The sequence below is a fragment of the Oryctolagus cuniculus genome, chromosome X (genome assembly GCF_964237555.1).
Source record: "Oryctolagus cuniculus chromosome X, mOryCun1.1, whole genome shotgun sequence".
NCBI lineage: Eukaryota > Metazoa > Chordata > Mammalia > Lagomorpha > Leporidae > Oryctolagus > Oryctolagus cuniculus.
In genome coordinates this window covers 38814685-38835669 of record NC_091453.1, presented here as the reverse complement: position 1 = coordinate 38835669, position 20985 = coordinate 38814685, and the positions used below count along the sequence as shown (strand labels likewise).

The following is a 20985-nucleotide window of genomic DNA, read 5'->3' as shown; positions in this document are numbered from 1 at the left end:
CTGTGCTCCACCTGCCCTCAGGTAGGGCTCGCTCACCCTACCCTGCACACTTCCCCACCGGGCAGAGCTGCTCTGGCCCAGTCCTGCGCTCGTGGGCTCAGGGACCCTGGAAGAGCAACGCAGGCTCTCGGCCCCCTCTGGACTCACCTACTCCTGAGGTGCATGGGCACACACAGCTCTGCACATCCTCAAGAGTTCAGTTGCTGGGTCAAAACCGGCAGTGGGCCGCTGTAGCTCTGCAGGGCAGTCCAAGGAACTCCTGGTCCAAGAGCTGACATCTGAGATGCTACGGAGGAAGTGAATAGGACACATGCCCTGCTCGGCTGACCCAGTGAAGGGCAAGGCATGCGGAAAGAGGGAACAGCACGTGCAGGTGCACAGAGGCATGGGACAGCCCGTGGTGAAGAGGAATGGAAGCAATTTCCCGCAACCTCAGACCAAGACATGGGGGTACCTTGTCAGCAGGTGGCAGCAGGGGCCGTGAACGGGTGTCCCTCGAGTGAGGGTGATTGCTCTAGGGAGGCCTTGGACTCCTGCTTCACTCTACCTTCTGCAGCATTGCCAGGAGTGGGAATGCACAGCCCAGGTACCCACTCTCCGCGAGTCCTTCGTCACCCCAGAGGGAAGCCTCAGTTCACTCCCCATTACCGATTGCATTGTGCCCACGTTTGCAGGCCGAGCGCCATCACCCACTGATTACTGGGTGGGGACAGGCTCTGCCCCAACGCGTGGCACTCCCCGCTCTGGTGGTGCTGGGGGCCCAGCAGGACTTCACACCCAGGACCCAGCCCACTGTCTGTGGTGCAAGAGAGACAACACTGACACAGCTGACAAGTGCCCTCTCAGGGGACAGCACAAGGGATGACAGAAGAAAGAAGGAAGGCTCTTGGCAGCAAGGCCGTCTCTCGCGGGAAGGGCAAGGCAGGCCTGGGCCTCAGTGCAAAGACTGATCCCCGTGCGGGGCTCGAGAGGAGGGGAAGGCATCGCAGCGCCGTGGGGGCGCACAGCAGAGCAGCACAGGCTGGGCTATGCCTGCCCTGGAGTGTGTGGGCATGAGCTGCAAACTCGACAGCAGAGACCGCAGGGAGAAATCGGCCAGGCAGCTGCGCCTGGGGGCTGGCGAGCCCTGCAGCAGCCCCACGGCGAGGCTGAGTCTGTCCGGAGGTGTCCGGGGAGCCAGGAGGGGAATGACACCGCGGGGTCGTGCTGATGAGACCCAGCCGCTGCTGAGCCCCAGGCTCCGCAGGCCCCACACTAGGTGCAGCAGCGCACCTGGCTGCCGTGAGGCCTGCACAGGGACTGGGTTGTGTGTGGTGCAACTGGTGCTGGCCCTGAGAAGTATCCAGGAGCAACTGAAAGCAGCAGGGATGTCGTGTGCCCGGTGTGGGGAAGGGCATGGAGGGCGTGTGCAGGTGACACTGGGAAGTGAATCAGCGGTGACACTGCGGATGGTGGCCCATGAAGAAAAAGGCACACATTGGAAGCCTACAGACAAGATGAGAAGGATGCACCAGCACGAGAAAGCAGCAGGGATGTCGTGTGCCCGGTGTGGGGAAGAGCATGGAGGGCGTGTGCAGGTGACACTGTGAATGAATCAGCGGTGACGCTGCGGATGGTGGCCCATGAAGAGAAAGGCACACATTGGAAGCCTACAGACAAGATGAGAAGGATCCACCAGCACAAGAAACAGCAGAGATGTCTTGTGCCTGGTGTGGGGAAGGGCGTGGAGGGTGTGTGCAGGTGACACTGCGAAGTGAATCAGCAGTGACACTGCAGATGGTGGCCCATGAAGAGAAAGGCACACATTGGGAGCCTGGGACTAGATGAGGGTCGCACTGTTGGGACGATGACACTGGAGGTCCCTGACCCATGCACAGTACATTGCGAAGTGGGCACTGCATAGACGAGATGTGTGGCCCCAGCTGGCCAGAAGGGTTGGAATCCCAGGGAGCAAGTGTGTCACCCAGGCAGATGGTGTGTGGTCTGAACCTGAGTTTCCTGACGAAAGAGCTGAGAGGCCAGTGCCAGACCCCACAGCCAGGGCTGCTCCCAGCCCTCAGGCGACCCTCCACCACTGCTGCCAGGCACAACACAAGTGCCCAGTTCCCTCCACGGAGCTACAGGAGCACGATCTCTCTGTGTGTGTAGACCCTGAGCAACATCCGCAAGCACCGCAGCATTGGGACAGGGAGACAAGCGGCGAGGCGTGTGCGAGTCCTGGGGGCCTTGCTGAGTGGCGGCCAGATAGGAAGCCCCGTCCCTGTCTGCGAACCCCAGCGAAAAGGAGTTTGGAAGAAAGCAGAAGTGCCTGTCAACCGTGAAATACATCAAAGGGTCGAGTCCAGTGAGAGTCAAAATCTGTCCATCGAGCTGGGAGACTTGGTGACGTCCAGGAAGTTCCAGTAGGGTGGGCTGGGTGCTCTGCTGTGTGGGGTGGGCAGCCATGAGCTGGGGGTGAGCCTCAGCACACATGTCCCGGACCCAAGCTTGGGGGGCTCAGTGGAATTGGTTCTAGCGGGTTATCTGGGGGGCAGAGAACTGCAGAGTTTGACATTTTATGGGAGATAAAGCGGGGTGCAGGCTGTGGGTATGGGTGCTGGAGAAGTGGGTCCTGAAACACAGAGGAGAGGCAGTGCTGGGGGTCGGGGCCCAGGCTCTCTCTGTGTGGTCCCAGCAGAGGCGGTGGCACATGGGATATGGATCTTGTGCCAGGGAGGGGTGTGCATTCCAGGTGCTTGTCACCAGGCAGGCAGCCCTATATTCTTTGGGAGTTCGGGGGTGTGTGGGGTGACTGGGGATAGTCCCGGGACAGGTATATGGACGAGTCCCGCATTGTGGCCATGGGAAGCATCGAGGTGGGGGGAGAGGCTCCGAACGTGGCATCAGGGGCAGCTGACCTACTCTCCCAGGAGACCGGCCTGCCAGGCATGGGAGGCCCCCAGGAGGCCCACTGCCTTCTGCTCCTGGCTCAGCCAGATGCAGGGGCCGTGACGCAGGTCTTTGGGGAAGGGTGTCCGTTGCCGGTTAAGTGGAGATGGGCTCTGCACCTGTGAGTCTGCATTAAATCAGTGTCTGGCCTGGGGGAAGGAGCACAGTGTCCTCCCATCTCCTGCAGCCTGGTGGTCTGGGAGTGCCTGCAGGGCAGAGGGGAAGCTAACCTTGCATCCCTGGGCAGAGCCTGCCTCAGGCTGCAGGGGGCACAGCCCCTTGCAGGCGCCCGCACCCCTGAGCTGAGCTGACAGTGGTGTGAGGGGCTCTCCCAGCCTCCCCCTGCCCGCAGCTGCCAGAGCTCCCAGGCTCTGCACAGCCAGAGATGAGGTGCGTGGGGGGAAGGGGGGTCAGCGGCCAATCACATCCAGGGCAGCCCAAGGCATCTGTACCTGGTGTAACCAATCCCCTCTGAACAAACAGCTTGCTCAGCTTCTGCCGCCGCCTCCCCTCCCTGCTCTGCCCAGCAACAGCAGAAAGGAGGTTCCAGGAGAGAGGCCCTGCAGGCTCCCAGCCCCTGGCAGCAGTGAGCGGGGCCCCCCGGCTCACTTTAGTGAGGGAGGTTAAAACAATACTTAGAGTTCCTGGAGCCCAGGCAAAGCGTCCCCAGGGACCCTCAGGACTGTGCAAGCCCAGCTCTCTCACAGACAGGAACTCACAGATTCCAGAGATCCTGATCCGTGGAGTCCCGGGCCACCAGCCAGTCTCCCTCACTCCCCAGCTCCGGGCCTGCCCAGGGAGGAAGGTCTGCACAGCAGGGGCTCGGCGGTGGTTCAGGAGACAGACAGGGAGCAGAGAACCAGGGGCTTGGCATGCCTGCTTAGCTGGAACCAGGGAGGAGCCGAGCAGAGAAGCGCAGGGCGGGATGGGGGTGCTCAATGCTGGGTTTCCCTCTGTTTGTGCAGATCTACGACGGCTATTTTATCCATTACTTTGCGCCCCGAGGCCTCCCGCCTGTGGAGAAGAACGTGGTGTTTGTGATTGACGTGAGCGGCTCCATGTTTGGTACCAAGATGCAGCAGGTAACAAGGACCCCGGGACCTTACTGGTCCTGGCATGAGCAGGCCCTGGTGGCTGGAGTGTGGGACAGTGGGACCCTGGGGCCATAGGTCCCCCCACTGCACCACACTTGTATCCTATGGCCTGGCTCTTCCTGGGGCCTGGCACCCAACCAATGGGTACCAGTTGACCCAGAGACCCGCAACAGTAAGAGCGTGGAATCAATGGTGTGCAACGCATTACATCCCCGAGACCCTGCCTCTCCCAATCCAGGGCACAGAAAGTGCTAAGGGCAGAGAGCCCTCATGCTAGGGTGTGGCAAGCTCTCAGAATCCCAAAACAGCCCCAGGTAAGGTCCCAGAGACACAGATCTTATCATGGGAGACCAGAGGTTGTTTGTCCTTAGGCTGTTGTTTGTCTCTGGAACAGTGTGCCTTTACAGGGTGCCTAGCATCACAGGGTTAGAAACGCGGGTTCCGAGGCCATATGTTTTCCCTCTTCAAGCACTTTCTCCAAGCCTCCATCAAATCAGGGCAGGGCACCGCACACCAGGGGGACTCTGCTCTTAGAACCTGAACCCCTGGAGCAGCCATTCAGACTACAAGACTGGGCTTCTCAACAGAGAATATCCACCGTCACCTGCCTGCCTTCCAGCTTCCTGGCCCCCACCCCTGGCAACCCAAGGTTGCCTGAGTCCTGTGTGCCAGAGGCCCCCACCTGGGGCGGATCATGCCTGCTCGTCCTACCCCTCGGCCTGCAGAGTAGGAAAGACACACACCCAACTGGGGCCTTTCCATCCTCCCCGGCGCCCCGAGGTGGGGATATGCTGCGGAGCCCAGGGAAGTTCACCCACCGACTGGGTCACCGTGTCCCTAGGCCCAAGACCTAATTACAGTGTTCAGAATGCTTTCTCTCAGCACACACATCACCACCTTATCTGCTCGGCGCCGTGCGCTAACTGACGTTAGAGCCAAAAAAATGAAAAGCCTTCGATGCTGCTCAGGAAAATTGCTCAAGCAAAGGCCCAGGGAGACAACAGCAAATTTTAGCTTCTGGCGCTTGCAAGTACTGCAGACAACAAAGGCAGCCTTGCTCCTGGCCTGAGAAACCTAAAACCTCTCACGAGCAGCCTCTGTACTTCCATTGCCTCTACCCGTGCATCATGTCTGCTTCCCACTTGAAAGTAGGAGGCACACTACAAGGAAAGAGCCAGGGCTAAGGAGGGAGAACCAACATCAGGACCAGACTCAGATATGTCAAATACATTGACATTTTCTTTAATGAACTTTTTTTTTTAAAAAAAAGTCTTATTCATTTATTTTGAAAGTTAGAATGAGAGAGAGAGAGAGAGAGCGAGAGTGAGAGCCAGAGAGAGAGAGAGAGAGATCCTCCATCCACTGCTTCACTCCCAGATGGCCCCAACAGCCAGTTTTGGGCCAGGGCAAAGCCAGCCGCTTGGATCTCCATCTGGGTCTCCCTAGCAAGTGAAGGGCCCAAGCACTTGGACCATCCTCTGCTGCTTTCCCCAGGCCATTATTAGGGAGCTGGATAAGAAGTGGAGCAACTGGGACACAAACTGGCTCCCGTATGGCCAGGAATTATCCCCCGGACCAGGCCTTGTTTGGAACATGACTGGTATGGCAAGTACTCTGGGGGAACAGTGGACAATATGGGTAATGCGGGCAGATGATGAAGCCCCAGGGAAAAATGCAGAAATGCTGGCCTCATGAACACTGTGACAGCAGTGAGGCATGCGCTTGTGAGCTCTTCCATAGCCTGGACATGACTGAGGGAAGGATCAGCAAGAATTTTGAAAACATGTCACTCGAAACTTCCCAAGCTGAAAACAAAGCAAAGACAGAAGGTGACCACACACCCTAAGAGCGTCTGTGGTTAATGGCAAAGTGTAGCCTATGTCTAAGTGGGCTAAGAGGAGCAGGAGAAAGAAAGCACATTTGAAGTAACAACAGATACAGATTTTCCAAGAGAAACGATGGACACCAAACCACAAGTCCAGGAGGTGCAGAGAACAGGATTAATACAGAGTTAGGATGAAAACAGTAAAACCTACTTCCTGGTGCGATGTTTCCAAACTGCAGACCATCAAGGAGATCGTCTTCTAAACAGGGCAGAGGACACAGCACCTCCCCTATGGAAGAACGGGAATCAGAGTTGCAGCAGACTTCTCTTCAGAACCCAGGGATGCAGCAAGATTGAGTCCAATATTGCCAGTGGAGAAGAAAAAAATCCCCACTAGCTTAGAAATCTGTGTGTCTCTAAGAAAATCATCCCTCCAAAGGGAACGAGATATAAAGGTTTCTCAGACCAATAGAATTTGATGAACTGCCACCCATAAGCCTCTTTGCAATAAATGTTCAATCTTCAGAGACTGGGAAAATGTTATATCTCAGATACTTGGAGCTACTTGAGGATAGGAAGGGTGTTAGAGAGAATAAATAAATGGTAAGGTAAAATATTTTATTTATTTTCATTCTTGGTGATCTAATAGATAATAATTTGTTTAAAATCATAATTGTAACAACATATTCAGTGAATTTATTTTATAGATAAATGAAATTAATAATAGCAGTTATATGAAGGATTGGAGATGAATTCTGGAGAACTTTTCTCCAAAATACCTATACTATGAGTGAGATTGCTTAGGGCTCTTTGAATACAGACTTTACTAGTTTTAATTGCATATTACAAACTCTAAGCAAGCATTTAAATTTTTTCTCTAAACATAATGGATATACTAATAAGAGAAAATGGAATCATATAAAATGCCCAATTAAAAGTATAGAAGGCATTGGGACTGGTGCTGTGGTGTAGCAGGTAAAGCTGCCACCTCCAGTCCTGGCATCCCATATGGATGCCATTTCGAGTCCCGGCTACTCCACTTCCAATTTAGCTCTCTGCTATGGCCTGAGAAAGCAGTGGAAGATGGCTCAAGTCCTTCAGTCCCTGCACCTGCATGGGATACCTGGAGGAATCTCCTGTCTCCTGGCTTCAAATCGGCACAGCTCCGGCCATTGCGACCATTTAGGGAGTGAACCAGCAAGTGGAAGACTCTCTCTCCCTATCTGCCTCTCCTCTCTCTGTGTAACTCTGACTTTCAAATAAATAAATAAATATTTTTAAAAAGTAAAGAAGGCAGAAAATGAATGGATAAAAAATGTAAAAATAAAGAATGGGGCAATGAATAGAAAAAATCACACATTTAGCAAATATTAATCCAATTTTATCAGTGAACACTATGAAGGTAAATGATTTAAATACACTAGTTAAGAGACTGTCAATGTTGAAAAGAAACAAAGAGAATGTTGTTTATAAGAAATATACTTTAAATGCAATGATGGAGATTGATTAAAAGAAAGGGATAAAGATATATCATTCTAACACAAGTGAAAAGAAAGTTGGAATAGTTATTATAATTCAAACAAAACAGACTTTAGAGAAAGGCAATTTTCAGGGATAAACAGGTGCATTATCTGATTACAAAGGGGTGAATTCTCCATGACAAAAGAGTTCTTAATGTGTGTGCACCTAATACTAGAGCACCAAAATACATAAGGTGAAAAGCGACAGAACTCAGAGGAGAAGTACGTGAATTCACTGTTATAGTTGGAGACTTCACTACCCCTCTATCAGTGTTTGGTAGATACCACAGGCATAAAAACTGTAGGGACATAGTTGAATTGAATAGCACTAGTATTGTCAATCAACTGTATCTAATTCATATTTCTAGAGTACTTCATCCAACAACAGCAGAATGCACATTCTTCTCAAGCTCACAAGGAACATTTACGAAGATAGATCACATTATGGGCACACAGTAAATACACCTTAACAGATCTGAAGGAGTGTCAATCATAAAAAGTATTCTCTCTGACCAAACAGAATTAAACTAGAGAGCAGTAACAGAAAGGTGGCTCAGAAATCTCAAAATAAAGGAAGACTAAACAACACATGTCTAAAAACATGTCCCTGGTTGGCAAGAGGTTCTGACTTCCAGACTTCCTCCTCTTTCCTTAGCTGTTACTTTTCTACTTCTATTCTCAGGAAAGGTCATCTTAAGCCTCACCTTCCCAGTGGAAACAAGAATGTGGTACTAGCTCCCTATCCCAGGATATGTGACCTATCCCCTGAATTCTCATTTTGGTAGAAAAGACTCTGATCCACTTACAAGCATTCAAGAAATCACCTATCATTTTTAATGATTTTATTTATTTATTTGAGAAGTAGAGTCACAGACAGTGAGAGGGAGAGACAGAGAGAAAGGTCTTTCGTCCATTGGTTCAGTCCCTAAATGGCCGCAACAGCCAGAGCTGTGCTAATCTGAAGCCAGAAGCCAGGAGCCAGGAGATTCTTCTGAGTCTCCCACATGGGTGCAGGGTCCCAAGAACTTGAGCCATCTTCTACTGCTTTCCCAGGCCATAGCAGAGAGCTGGATTGGAAGTGGAGTAGCTGGGACTAGAACCGGCGCCCATATGGGACGGTGCTACAGGCAGAGGATTAACTCTGCCGGCGCTGCAGGCAGAGGATTAACCTACTGTACCACCACAGTGGCCCTGAAATCACCTATCATTTTAAGGGGTACAGAAAGTGAGTCTCAAGTGTCTTTCCTGTGGTCTCTGAAGAAGTGAAAGTATAAGATTGTGTTTAGGATCACTGGACTTAACATATCCCAAACATGGAGTTGACTCTGATCCATCAATGAGTGGCTCTGAGCTCATCAATGACATCTCTGTGAGGTTCACTGTCAGCACCTAGAAAATGGGGCTAATACTAATACCATCTTCATTGTATTGCTGTGAGTATTAGAGGAGCTGATGCAGCTAAGTATTCAGCACAGTGCCTAAAACACTAACCTATAAATGGTACCTAATACTTGAACCCACATACCCTATTCCCTGAACCTCCTGTGTACCTAGCCCAATGCTAAGTATTGCCATGGAGAAAGAAAGAAGCAGCAGAGAATTCTAAGGCCTGTTCTCAGAAGGGCTTGATATCAACATGGAGAGTGAAAGAGTCAGCAAGCAGTCTGGAACAGGGATATCTGAATGAGAGGGATGTGGGTAGGCAGCTCAAGGAACAGCTTTCAAGAGAAGGACCAACTGAAAGAACAAAAAAGATGTACATAAATAAAGGGGAAGTGGGACAGTATGCTGTCAATACTGCACAGTTAAAGCAAAGTTATGGAGGTGAAATGGAATCTGGGTTACCTAGGAGCTGGTGAGAAGATGAGCCTGGAGGAAATAGAGGGTGAGGCAGAAGGGCAAAATAGAGCAGAACCAAAGTATGCAGTCATTGAAAGGAAGCTATAACAACTTGAACTCATAAAGCTCTTAAATTTTAGGGTCCTGAAATAATTGATTCCCTTGATCATAGGATCCAGGAATCACAGAACACACAGATTCTAAACCTCTGAAAATATAGAGCTTGAACCTTGTAGACCACTACTGACCAACAGAACTTCCATGATGATGGAACTATTCTAAAACTTCGTGCTGTCTAATGTAGTAAACACTGGCTACACGTGCTTATTAAACACTTGAAGTGTGGCTACTACAAGTGGACAATGAATTTTTATATTCTTTAATTTTAACTAATTAATAAAATTTCTTAATTTTTAATTTAATCTTAACTAAATTGATAAAAACAGATTAAATTTACATAGTTACATGTGGCTAGCAGCTCCCATATTGAACAGTGCAATTCTAGGTCCCAAGGCCTACCCTTAGAGAGCATAAAGAATTTTCTCAGGTGTGAGAATTATAGACAGATTGCTGGAGTCAGAGAGTCTTAACACCATACAACACTTAGACATTAGGGCCCTGCATGCGAAAAGCTCTTCATTCTCATAGAACTAAATTCTTCTCTTCAACCATATCCCACAGACTAAAAAGGCCATGAATGTGATCCTCAGTGACCTGCAAGCCAACGACTACTTCAACATCATCTCCTTTTCTGACACAGTTAGTGTCTGGAGAGCTGGAGGCTCAATCCAGGCCACCAGCCAGAATGTCCACAGTGCCAAGAACTACCTGGATCACATGGAAGCTGCTGGATGTAAGTGCTAGACCCACCCACCCAAATGGGCAGGCTGGGGTGACATGGCAAGTTCCTGAAGCCTTTTCTTCATTCTCTCATCCTCCTCACCTCTTCTGCTGCCTGAAATATCACTATCACATCTTACAGAAGTGTGAGGGGCCATCAGGATGTCCATGGAACATAAGAATTATTGAAAGAGTTCTGCATGGACTTCAGAAAATTTTGCACCAGAATATATTTATCTTTTAATTCCACTTTCCACAAACCTTTTCAAGTATGTTGTTATGTCCCTTCATTGTCTGTGTTCCCCTCCTACCTCCTTTTCCTGATGGAAAGGGTATGGATAATTCTCAGTGTATCTTAGGGAAGAATTCTCTTTGGGATGAGTTTCTCCTCTCTAAAGCAAACACGTAGAAACATTGGCTAACACTTTTTTTTTAATCAATAATCTAGATATTTATTTCCAAGCATTTGCACGTACTGCTCCCCTAATTCTGGTTTTTGATCAGTCCTCTCTCAGACAATTACTGAAGTCTCCTCCACCCACTGACTCCTGTCAACTCAGCCCTTTCTTCCTCTGTAGCGAGAAGGTGGGGAATGCTATCCTTGGCTAGCTGCCAACCGGACTAGGAATGAGACATCCCCCCAGGAAACAAGCAAAGAACACTCTGAGACAGGGAGTGATAAAAACCAAGGACATGTGGGCCCCACTGTCGGTTCACAGGGAGTCTGGGTGGGGGCAGGGCAGTTGGGAAGATATACAACAGAAGCAGCCTGAGCAGAGGTGACATGTACTTATAGCTGGGAGGTTGGTGAGGGGCCCAGTATGTCTAAAGTGGGGCTAAATGGGCCAGAGAAGATGAGCTCACAGTCTGCTCTCCAATTAGGGACCGACATCAATGCAGCTCTGCTAGAAGCTGCTTCTGTGCTGAGCCATAGCAACCAGGAACCTGGGAGGAGCCCCGGTGTGGGCAGGACCCCTCTTATCATCTTCCTGACAGATGGGGAGCCCACAGCTGGTGTGACAACACCCAGTGTGATCCTCTCCAACGTCCGCCAGGCGCTGGGCCACAGAGTATCCCTTTTCAGCTTGGCCTTTGGAGATGATGCTGACTTCCCCCTGCTGCGTCGCCTGTCCCTAGAGAACAGGGGAGTCGCCCGGCGTATATATGAAGACACTGATGCAGCCCTACAGCTGGAGGGTCTCTATGAGGAGATTTCCATGCCTCTGCTGGCAGATGTGCGTCTGGACTACCTAGGTGGCTTGGTTGGGGCTTCCCCTTGGGCGCTTTTCCCCAACTACTTTGGAGGCTCAGAGCTGGTGGTGGCAGGCCAAGTGCAGCCAGGCAAACAGGAACTGGGCATCCACCTGGCAGCTCATGGCCACAAAGGTCAGCTTCTTGTGGCCCGCCATAGTGAAGGGGTCACCAACAGCAGCCAGAAGGCCTTTGGTTGTCCAGGGGAACCAGCCCCCAATGTGGCGCACTTCATCCGCCGCCTCTGGGCCTATGTCACCATTCGAGAGTTGTTGGAGGCACGCTTCCAAGCCCGTGACACCACTACTCGCCATCTGCTAGCTGCCAAAGTCCTCAACCTGTCTCTTGAATACAACTTTGTCACACCTTTGACTTCACTGGTCATGGTGCAGCCCAAGGAAGACAGTGAGACCAAGAGACACACTTCCACCACAGCTGGGCCAAGCACCATCCTACCCTCACCCAGCATCAGGAACAGCCTAGGGACAGGCACAATTCGATCAGGCTTGGTGTCCAAGGTATCTTCCATATCAAGGTCTGCAAAGCCAACCTCAACTATGACCGCTTCTACAAAGAAGATACCCGCTGCCAAAGAGTTGGAGCCACTGAGTCGCAGCCCTAGTACCTTATCAACCCCCATCCACTCAAAGCCCAAAACTCCAGCACAACAGGATTCTGGCACTTTAGCCCAGCCAACTGTCAGGACGAAAACTGCTGTCCCTGTGCCTTCAAATTCTGGTGCTTTACTGCCTCGGAAGCCCAGCACTCCAGCACACCAGAATCCTGCTACTGTATTACCCATGAATTCCAAGATGCAAGTCCCACCTCTGAATCCTAACACTCCAGCCCAGCCCAAAGCTGGCACTAAGAAGCATATATCTCCATTGCATTCCCAACCTGGTGTTCCATCACAACCGAGACCCAAAGTCCCATCATACCCCCAGCCTGGAGTTCTCACATCACCCTCTCCTAAAAGCCTGCCACAATCCACACCAGGGGCTTCCACACTTCAGATCCCCAAATATCCATCACATATCAGGCCTAAGGCTCCTGCTCTCAAGAATCCAAATGATCTGCCACATCCCAAATCTTGGATCACTTCACCCAAGACCCCCAAAATTACATCACTTTTTAAGCCTAGTGCCCCACCTCATCAAAGTTCCACAAGCTTATTGCTTTCAAAACCTAGGACCCTAACCCCCCATACACCCAAAACCCCACTGCCCTCTAGATCTGCCAGGCCCAGGACCCCACGTCTCCAGAACCTAAGCACATTCCCAACCACAGTCTCAAGTCCCACAGTTCCTAGCACTACTGTGACCAGCACTGGCTTTGGAGAACCCCTCCCCACTCCCTTTACCCCTACCGTCCCCTCTCTGTCACCCACTGGAAGGCTCTGGCATCAGCATGACCTGCTGCTGGGGTCCCAGAGCACCAGGAAAGTTCTGGGACCATCTGTGGCAGGAGTCCCAACGATGAGTCTACCTAACAGCTCCAGGCCTACGCCAGAAGGCAGCCCTCCAAACGTTCCAGTCTTGCTGCCTTCCAGCACCCTCCCTGAGGCCATCAGTCTGTTCCTTCTCCCTGAGGAGCTAAAGCTGTTGTCTGAGTCCATGGTGGAAGCCAAGTTTGTGGAGTCCCTGGACCCACCAGCTTTCTATACCTTCCTCACTCCTGATGAAGATGGTAAGGGCTACCTGCAAGAGGTTAAGCCATGGTGGGGGGTGCGGGGGTGGGGGAGCTATAAATGTAGAATACACAGGATCTGGGAGTGGACAAGGCTTGCACAGATTCTAGTGACAGTACAACTTCTTGCTTGCTTTGGGACTTTGGACTAGTTCCTTAATTTCTCTAGGCCTCAGCACATAAGCTCAGAGTTAGAGACCTTGGAAGATAAAGACTGGAAAGGCTGAACAGATACAAAGTGGCTAAACTGTAGCTTTGACGATTGCTTTGTTGAGTGAGAATTGCTGATGATTCCCAAGCAGGGTAGGTCTGTGAGAGGAGAAGTTGGAGCATCACTGGTCAAGGCAGGTCAGATTGGGTTTTCTTCTAGGCTCTGTGAGCAGCTCTATTTAATTAAAGGAATATAAAAATTTGGGAGGATGGTGACAATTATCTTAAATTTTTCAGAGACTTTGAAATAACAGTATTTCTGAGTTATTCCTATGTGGAGCTACTGCTTTATGTACTGTGCTTGTCTCTCATTTAATCCTCTCAAGAAAGTGTGAATATCCACGTTGTGCTTATGGAGAAACAAGCACACAGAAGAGCAGCCACTTGTTTGATGTCACACAGCTAGTCAGAGATTTGAACCCATACAATCTGGTCCCTAACTCAGAGTGCTTCACCACTCTACTCTCCTGCTATCCTTAGAAGGATTTATATTCCCTGAGTGACCTTGTAGCAGAGGATTAGAACCAATTTAGGGTGTAAACTTGGGCATAATGTCCTCAATATGCCCTCTCTCTCACCACCTTTCTCCCCCAATACCCTATCTATCCTTATTTCCTCTCATTGTTGCCTCCAATATATTTCCCAAATCCATCCACTTCTGAGCACTCCAAATGTCACTTTCATGTGGCATTTGTGGTGTCACCTAGAACATTGTTCCAGACTCTATGCCAGTCTGCCTGATTCCTTTCCTATCCAGATCTCCCAATAACCAAAGGAACCTTTTAAAGACAAAACATGATTCATGGTTTTTCCACACTTAATCCCCAAAAGGGCTTCCCATCACATTAAGAATGAAGTTCAATGTCCCTTCATGGCTTACAAGCACATATCTCTCTGACCTCACTGTCCCTTACTCTCCCATACTCTCTGAACTCCAGGCCCACTGATCTCCTTTCTGTTCCTCCCAGGAACTCTTATCCCTGCCTCCATTCAGCTTTCTTTCACACTATTCCCTTTGCTTGATAATTGTCTTGTCTACTTTGCCCTGTTCCCTCCCTGGTACCACCCTCATCACTTCCATTGTCCCTCAAACTCCAACTCATGTCTTCCATTTCAGCTCAGATCTGCTTACCCACTCTTGCCCCACAGGCTACTTAGGGTCTCTGTAATTCCTTCAGTCACTCTGTTGTTTTTTCATATAGCATTTATCAACACTTGTGGTTATGGTTTCATTCATATCTGCCTCCCCTGCTAAACTATGAACTTCACCAAGTCAGAAATCATGTCTGTCTTTTTCACCACAGTATATCTCTGTTGCTTAAGCAATGCATGAATGCATGAATGAATGAATGAATGAATGATGTGAGGAAGAACACTGGACATGTCTGAACTTGAAAGACTAAGAGGCTGTGGCAAGTTTAAGGTCCCAGTCCTGAAGAGAGACTGTTGGTTTGGGAAGCCAGTGAGGGCTAATCTGAGCAGAAGGAAGGTATGCCCATTGGTGGGTTCAGGACACCTTTGCCCTGGAAGTGTGAACTATTTCTCCTCTTTTGTGCTTGGCAGGAAGTCCACACTGGACTGACAAATCTGAGGAGATCCTGGGAGGAGCTGGAGGCAGCATGAAATCCCAGAGAAGTTCTGTGGAGCTAGCAAAAGGTTCGATTATAATTCTCATTGACATTGTGAGTGCCCAGAGGAGGGGCAATGTACTCATTTTCTAATGAAGCATAACAAACCACCACAAATTTAGCAGCTTAAAACCACACCTACTACTTATCTCACAGCTCTGAAGATCAGAAGTATACGTGCAGGGTAACCAGATTCTCTGCTGAGAGTCTTAGAAGATTGAAATCAAAGTGTCTGTCAGACTGTTCTCATCCTCTTCCACATTCATCCCTATTGGTGGCAGAACTCAATCCTTTGTAGGACTGAAGTCCCTATTTCCTTGCTGCTGGTTGTCTGGGGAGGGGATGACTCTTGCTTTCTAGAGGTCATCTAAGGTCACTCTCAGGACTCAGAGGTCTCCCACATTCCTTGCCACCTGGCTACCTCTATTTTCAAGGACAGCCATGAAGAATGGACCTCACAAAAAATCCTCCTCACATTTCATTTTTCTCTGATTTCTCTGTCTCTGACCTCTAGACTGAAATTTAAAGGGGTCATGTGATTATATCAAGGCCACCTGGATAATCTCCAGCTTTTAAGGTTGACAGGGCCACATGGCCTAATCCATTTAATGGAGTGACAGCTCATCTTGTTCATAGTTTGTTGAGTTTTTCAAGGTGTGTACATCAAGGGGTCTCAGGCGCTGTATTAGAATTCCACTTACCATAGGCATACAACAAGAGAAAATAGCATTTGAATTGGCCTTGAATAATAATTAGAAATTGATCCTTGGGAGTTAAGGGGAAAGAAAATATTCCAGGAGGCAAGAAAAACAGGTACAAAAGGTCACTAACAGGAGAAGGTAAGGCATTCATAAGGGTAACCCATTGGGTTTGTCTACCTAGAAAGGTAGACGTGTGCTAGGTCCTAGAAAAGCCCTAAACACTGAAACCAGGAATTTGGACCATATCTGGGAGGAGGTAACACAGAGGCCAGGGGGTCCCCGAGTGTATTAGTACATTTCGTGTTGCTCCAACAAAATAAGCTGGGTAACTTACAAAGAAAAGAAGGTTATTTGGCCCACAGTTCTGGTGTCTGGACAGCCCTCACAGCAAGGGGAGACCTAATGTAGTCATAAGAGACCTGAGGCAGCATTAATCCATCCCTGAGAATGAAGCCCAGTGAGCTAATCACCTCCCAGGAGGCTTCCACCTCTTAAAGCTTCCACCACCTCAACACTGCCACACTAAACACGAAACTTCAGGTATGTGCACCCTGTTCTGCAGAACAGACCATGTAAAAATCACAACACAGAGTTCCCAGGAATGTGACAGATCAACCTCTCACCAACGCAGTCCTTCTCTCCTTTGCAGACATGTTGCCAAGCATCTTCACATTCTCATCCTCAGGTAAGCAGCCCTGCAGCCCTCAGCCTTGAGTAGAGGATGGTGTGTGCACTGGGGCCAGAGCTGAGTGCTCTCTTGCTGTCAGGGGAAGTGGAAATGGCCTCTTTCCTGCCTGTCTTCTCTCTTCGCTTTTCTCTCTCCTATTCCTTCCCACGAACCTTCAGAGTTGCATCTCTTACCTCGCAGTGGATGGTGACCCCCACTTTGTGGTCCGTATCCCACACTCAGAAGAGAGGATCTGTTTCACACTGGATGGGCGCCCTGGAGACGTGCTGCAGCTCATAGAGGACCCAAAAGCAGGTAAGAGCCCCAAGGACTCCATACCCATACAACAGCATAGCCACATCTACTCATGTCAGAATCTCCAGTCATTTGTGGACTTAAAATGCCTCCTACACAACAGTGAACACACAGTAAGTAACATACAAAAACACACAAGCACACATGAAAGCACACACAAATATACTCAGATAAATAACAAGACACTCACAGATATACACACACACCAGGGCATACAGGAAACTTCCACAAATAAGCACCTAGACACACTTGTTCACATCCACAAATATACGTCCAGACATACAGTGACATATGACGCATGCCAAGATATACACAATGACACATACATCAACATACAACCATTTATACCCTAGATTCATCTCAGTTACCAGGATTCAACACATACAGGTGACACACATACTCTCCTACCCTAGACATATGAAACACACTGATGCATGGAAATGCCCACCAAGGCACAGACTTAAACATACCCAGATGTATGCATGCTGACACCTCAGATACTTATCAGGGCATACCAACATACAACCAGACACCAACATATCCAGAGGCACACATAAGCACACTACCAAAAAATACTCACTCTTAACATGCCATCTTCTTCAAACATTCAGATGCACTGACATGCCTGGAGATACTCTTCTAAACATAAGCAAGCACATACACTTAGAAATTCAGAGACACACACATATAATTCATGTGGAAACAACTGCAATGTGGTGAGCATGTACATACATACTACAAGAAGGAGCAGGTGTGTGGGCTGTGGTAGCAGTAGATGGATCCCTGATACTTCACCCCTGCCCTGCTGTGGATGACCATGTGATGGTGACAAGGCCTGAGCTCCAGGCCCACACTCCCTTCCCTCTAGGGCTGCACGTGAGTGGGCGGCTTCTTGGGGCACCACCAAGACCAGGGCATGAGGACCAGCCCCGCACCTACTTCCACATCATCACAGTGACTACCGACAAACCCTGGGCTTACACTATCACCATCAGTCGCAGTTCCATATCTGTACGAGGAGAGGGTACCCTGCACCTGTCTTGGGATCAACCTGCCATGCTGAAGAGGCCACAGCTGGAGCTCCGTGTGGCTGCTGGAGCCCGCCTCACCCTCCGCCTTGGGCCCTACCTTGAGTTCCTAGTCCTCCGACACCGCTACAGACGCCCAAGCCCCCTGCAACTGCCACATCTGGGGTTCTATGTGGCCAATGGCTCAGGCCTTAGCTCCTCAGCGCATGGCCTGATGGGTAAGTGCTGCTCAGGCTTAGAAGGGCCAGGGTGCACCAGTTCCAGAGAGACCCTTCAAAGATGAAAGGCCAGTGGGCCCCCCAGTATCTCAACCACAAAAAGGAAGTAGAGCCATGCTCTATTGTTGGGAGGTCCTGGTCTGGAGAGAGAAAAGAACCAGGGAGAGATCAACACTGGACAGAAAACAGACCAGGGAGCTGGAAGAACCCACAGTGGAGGGGAGGGGGGTTTCTTTCCCAGATTCATAGCTCAGGAAATACCTCCTAGAGGAGGGAGACCCACCCACAGTTGAGTCTGAAAGACCAAGCAAGAATATGGAGGAAAGGAAGGGAGCTTGGACGAGCTGGAGTTGGAGCTGGAGCTGGAGTGGGCAGAGCTGAATGCCAGATGAGAAATTTGGCTTTATTCTGAAGGCAGTGGGGAATCATAAAGCAGAAGGAAGACACAGTCAGAATGTGAATATTACATCTACTCTTGGATGTTCCTGTGAAGGAAAAGTTTCAGGAAGCTAGACTGTAGTTTACAAGACAGTGGCAGAACCTGAGGCAGCAGCCCACACCAAACAGTTGGGGCAGCAGTGGTCAGTTGAGCATAGTTTTACCTCCTCTGGGATTCCTGCCTCCTCTCATCTCCTTCCTGTGAATCTTCCCTGCCTCCTCCAAGACTGGCTGTCCCCTTTCCTCTGCTACCTCATCCACTTTGCCTCCCTACTCATACTATACTCTCGTCCTACCTAGCTCTGTCACATTTCCCACAATGCCCAGCCTCTTGTCTCCCCCAGGCCTTTGCTGCCCCACCTTTCTCTCTCTGGATTTCCTGCTTTGCAATCGTCTAAGAGCTCTGAACAGGGACTTAGGTCATAGCCCTGATTAGTGCTACATCTCTCTCCTTCAGGGCAGTTCCAGCACTCAGACATTCGGCTGGTGACAGGGCCTGCAGGGCCATGCCTGCAGAGGCAACATGGCCCAGACGTGCCTGTGGTTCTAGGCAAGAAGCTGCTGAAGGATTCACCAAGGCTTCGACCCCGCTGGACTTCCTGCTGGCTGGTGAAGCGCTCTCATGTAGAGAGGCTGCTGGGCCAACCCTTCCTCACCTATGTCCTGTGATGGTTCCTGAACTCGAGTCAGAACACCTAAACTTGGGAGATCTGGAGGCCAAGGCATGGGATGAGCCAAGGACAAAGATCTGGGGATATAGAGGTACTCTGAGGGACACACACTCATGCACAAGTAGAGAAAAGCATACACAAAGCACACAGACATAAAGACTTCACAGTCCTTCCTGGCTCCAGTCTGCACTCCCTCCAAACCCATTCCCCAAACCAGCCTTAGAAGTGGCTTTCTTAAAACAAAAACTGACTGAGTCACCAGTCCTACTTACAACTTTCCCTGGCTTCCATGGTAGATCTAAGGCTCTCAGAGTTTCTGGAACCAACTCTCTCCTACTGCTGGATCCTTACATGTACTTCTCTTTCTGTAAGGGATACATTTCACTTTCTGTCAGTAAATTTAATTCACCCTTCAAGGTTTAGTTGTTGCTTCTTCTAGGAAGCCTTCCTTGACCCCTGAGTTTGATCTCCTCCTCCCTCCTCCCTGTTCCCATATCCCATCCCTATCCCCTCCAAGATCACATAGAGATCTTATCATACTGTGTAGTAACCATCTATTTTCTTCTCTGGATCCCTGACTTAGAGTGTGAGCTCTTTGAGGGCAAGGACCTCTACTGAATCATCTATGTATCCTCAGTACCTAGAACACAGGAGGTGCTTAGTCAATATTTCCTAAATGAAAGGGATATCATGAAACAGCATTAGACACATCTATCTACACACAAAGGCATGGGGTCATACAGAGAAAGACAGGAATAAGGACATAGGCATGAATAGGAAATAGAGGGAAAAAGATTTATGCAAACACAAGACACAGGGATCTCAAAAGAAAGAAACACAGAAACAAGAACCCATAGATATACAAAGAGGGACAGTAAGCCAGAGTGACAGCATCATGGACATAAACCGAGAGAAACAGAAACAGGTGTTCTCTTGCTGGGCCTCTGTGTCCCCATGATTTTGAGTTACTTTCCATGTTACAAAGAGGCAAGGTGATAAAAAAAAAAACAAGGTCATTTGGGTAGAGGCAAGGAAACATAGCTACATACAACATACAAACTAAGAGCTAGATGCACATGGAATTCCAGACATAGGAGCAGAGGAATTGAGACATAGAAACACAGAGGTAACCATAGAGACACTCATCAGGAGCACAGTCTGAGACTCCAAGGACAGAGAGACAGAAGCACTGTTGTAGGGGGTCAGGGGAGGTGGTGAGAGAACACAAAGGCTTAGGACCAGAGACCTACAAGGATTGATAAACAGAGATGTTACACAGGCCCAGACTTAGTGGCAAAGACTCAGGAACATACATATATGTAGAGAAGTGAGAAAAGAGCACAGATTCATATATTTAGGGATCCAGAGATACACTCAAAGAATGACAAACACCAGCAAAATGATGAGGATCAGGAAAGGTAACTGAGTCATAACACTAGGCAAGGTGTAGTCCAGGTATAATGGGGACATTGTGACATGGTGACAAGGACACAAGAATTCAAAGACAAGAGCCCTAGAACAAATGCATAAGGGGACGTGAACTCACAAATAGAGTCACATGGACACAGGGACAAACACATGAACACGTCTGGAAATACAGAGACAGGAACAAAGAAATGTACAGACATAAAAAGAGACAAACAGGCTATAAGAAAATTGGAAGACAGTGACAAGGAAATCTACCCAGAGAGGCAAGTACACAAAGACACAAAGACACAAAAACACACCTGGGCACACTAGAAGTAGTGAAACACAAACAGGTGACAAAGACCACATATGAAGGGACAGAGACACTGAATCAGACCCAGGGGTACAGAGATAGTGGCTCAAAGAAAAAGACATAGTTCCAGACACCAGACACAGAGAGGCAGGACACGGAGATGGTGGATCTGATCAAAACAAAACCAGGGACAGAGTAAGAGAGAGAGAAACAGATGCAGAGAGGCACCCTAACAAACAGATCCTCAGAAACAAGAACACAGTCATGGAGACCCAGACAAAAAGTCCCAGAGACTGAGAAAGAGAATGGCATCAAGTTACAGAAGCCACAGTAACATAAAGAAATAATAATATAGAGACAAAAGCTAGGGGAAAATAGTTGAAGAGGACGATAAAAACCAAAAGCC

At 49.3% G+C, this 20985-nt stretch overlaps 1 protein-coding gene across 1 annotated transcript in view; it reads left to right on the top strand.

Annotated features, from left to right (window-relative positions):
- ITIH6 (inter-alpha-trypsin inhibitor heavy chain family member 6) overlaps nt 1-19275 on the top strand; it is a 30089-nt gene extending 10814 nt beyond the window's left edge. Inside the window, exons 6-13 of the mRNA XM_002720020.5 lie at nt 3894-4010; nt 9888-10059; nt 10929-12983; nt 14757-14849; nt 16172-16207; nt 16391-16504; nt 17373-17750; nt 18646-19275. Of these exons, the coding sequence (XP_002720066.2) occupies nt 3894-4010; nt 9888-10059; nt 10929-12983; nt 14757-14849; nt 16172-16207; nt 16391-16504; nt 17373-17750; nt 18646-18857 (3177 nt within the window). The 3' untranslated portion in view covers nt 18858-19275. The remainder of the gene's footprint in view (nt 1-3893; nt 4011-9887; nt 10060-10928; nt 12984-14756; nt 14850-16171; nt 16208-16390; nt 16505-17372; nt 17751-18645) is intronic.
- The last annotated feature ends 1710 nt before the right edge of the window (nt 19276-20985 follow it).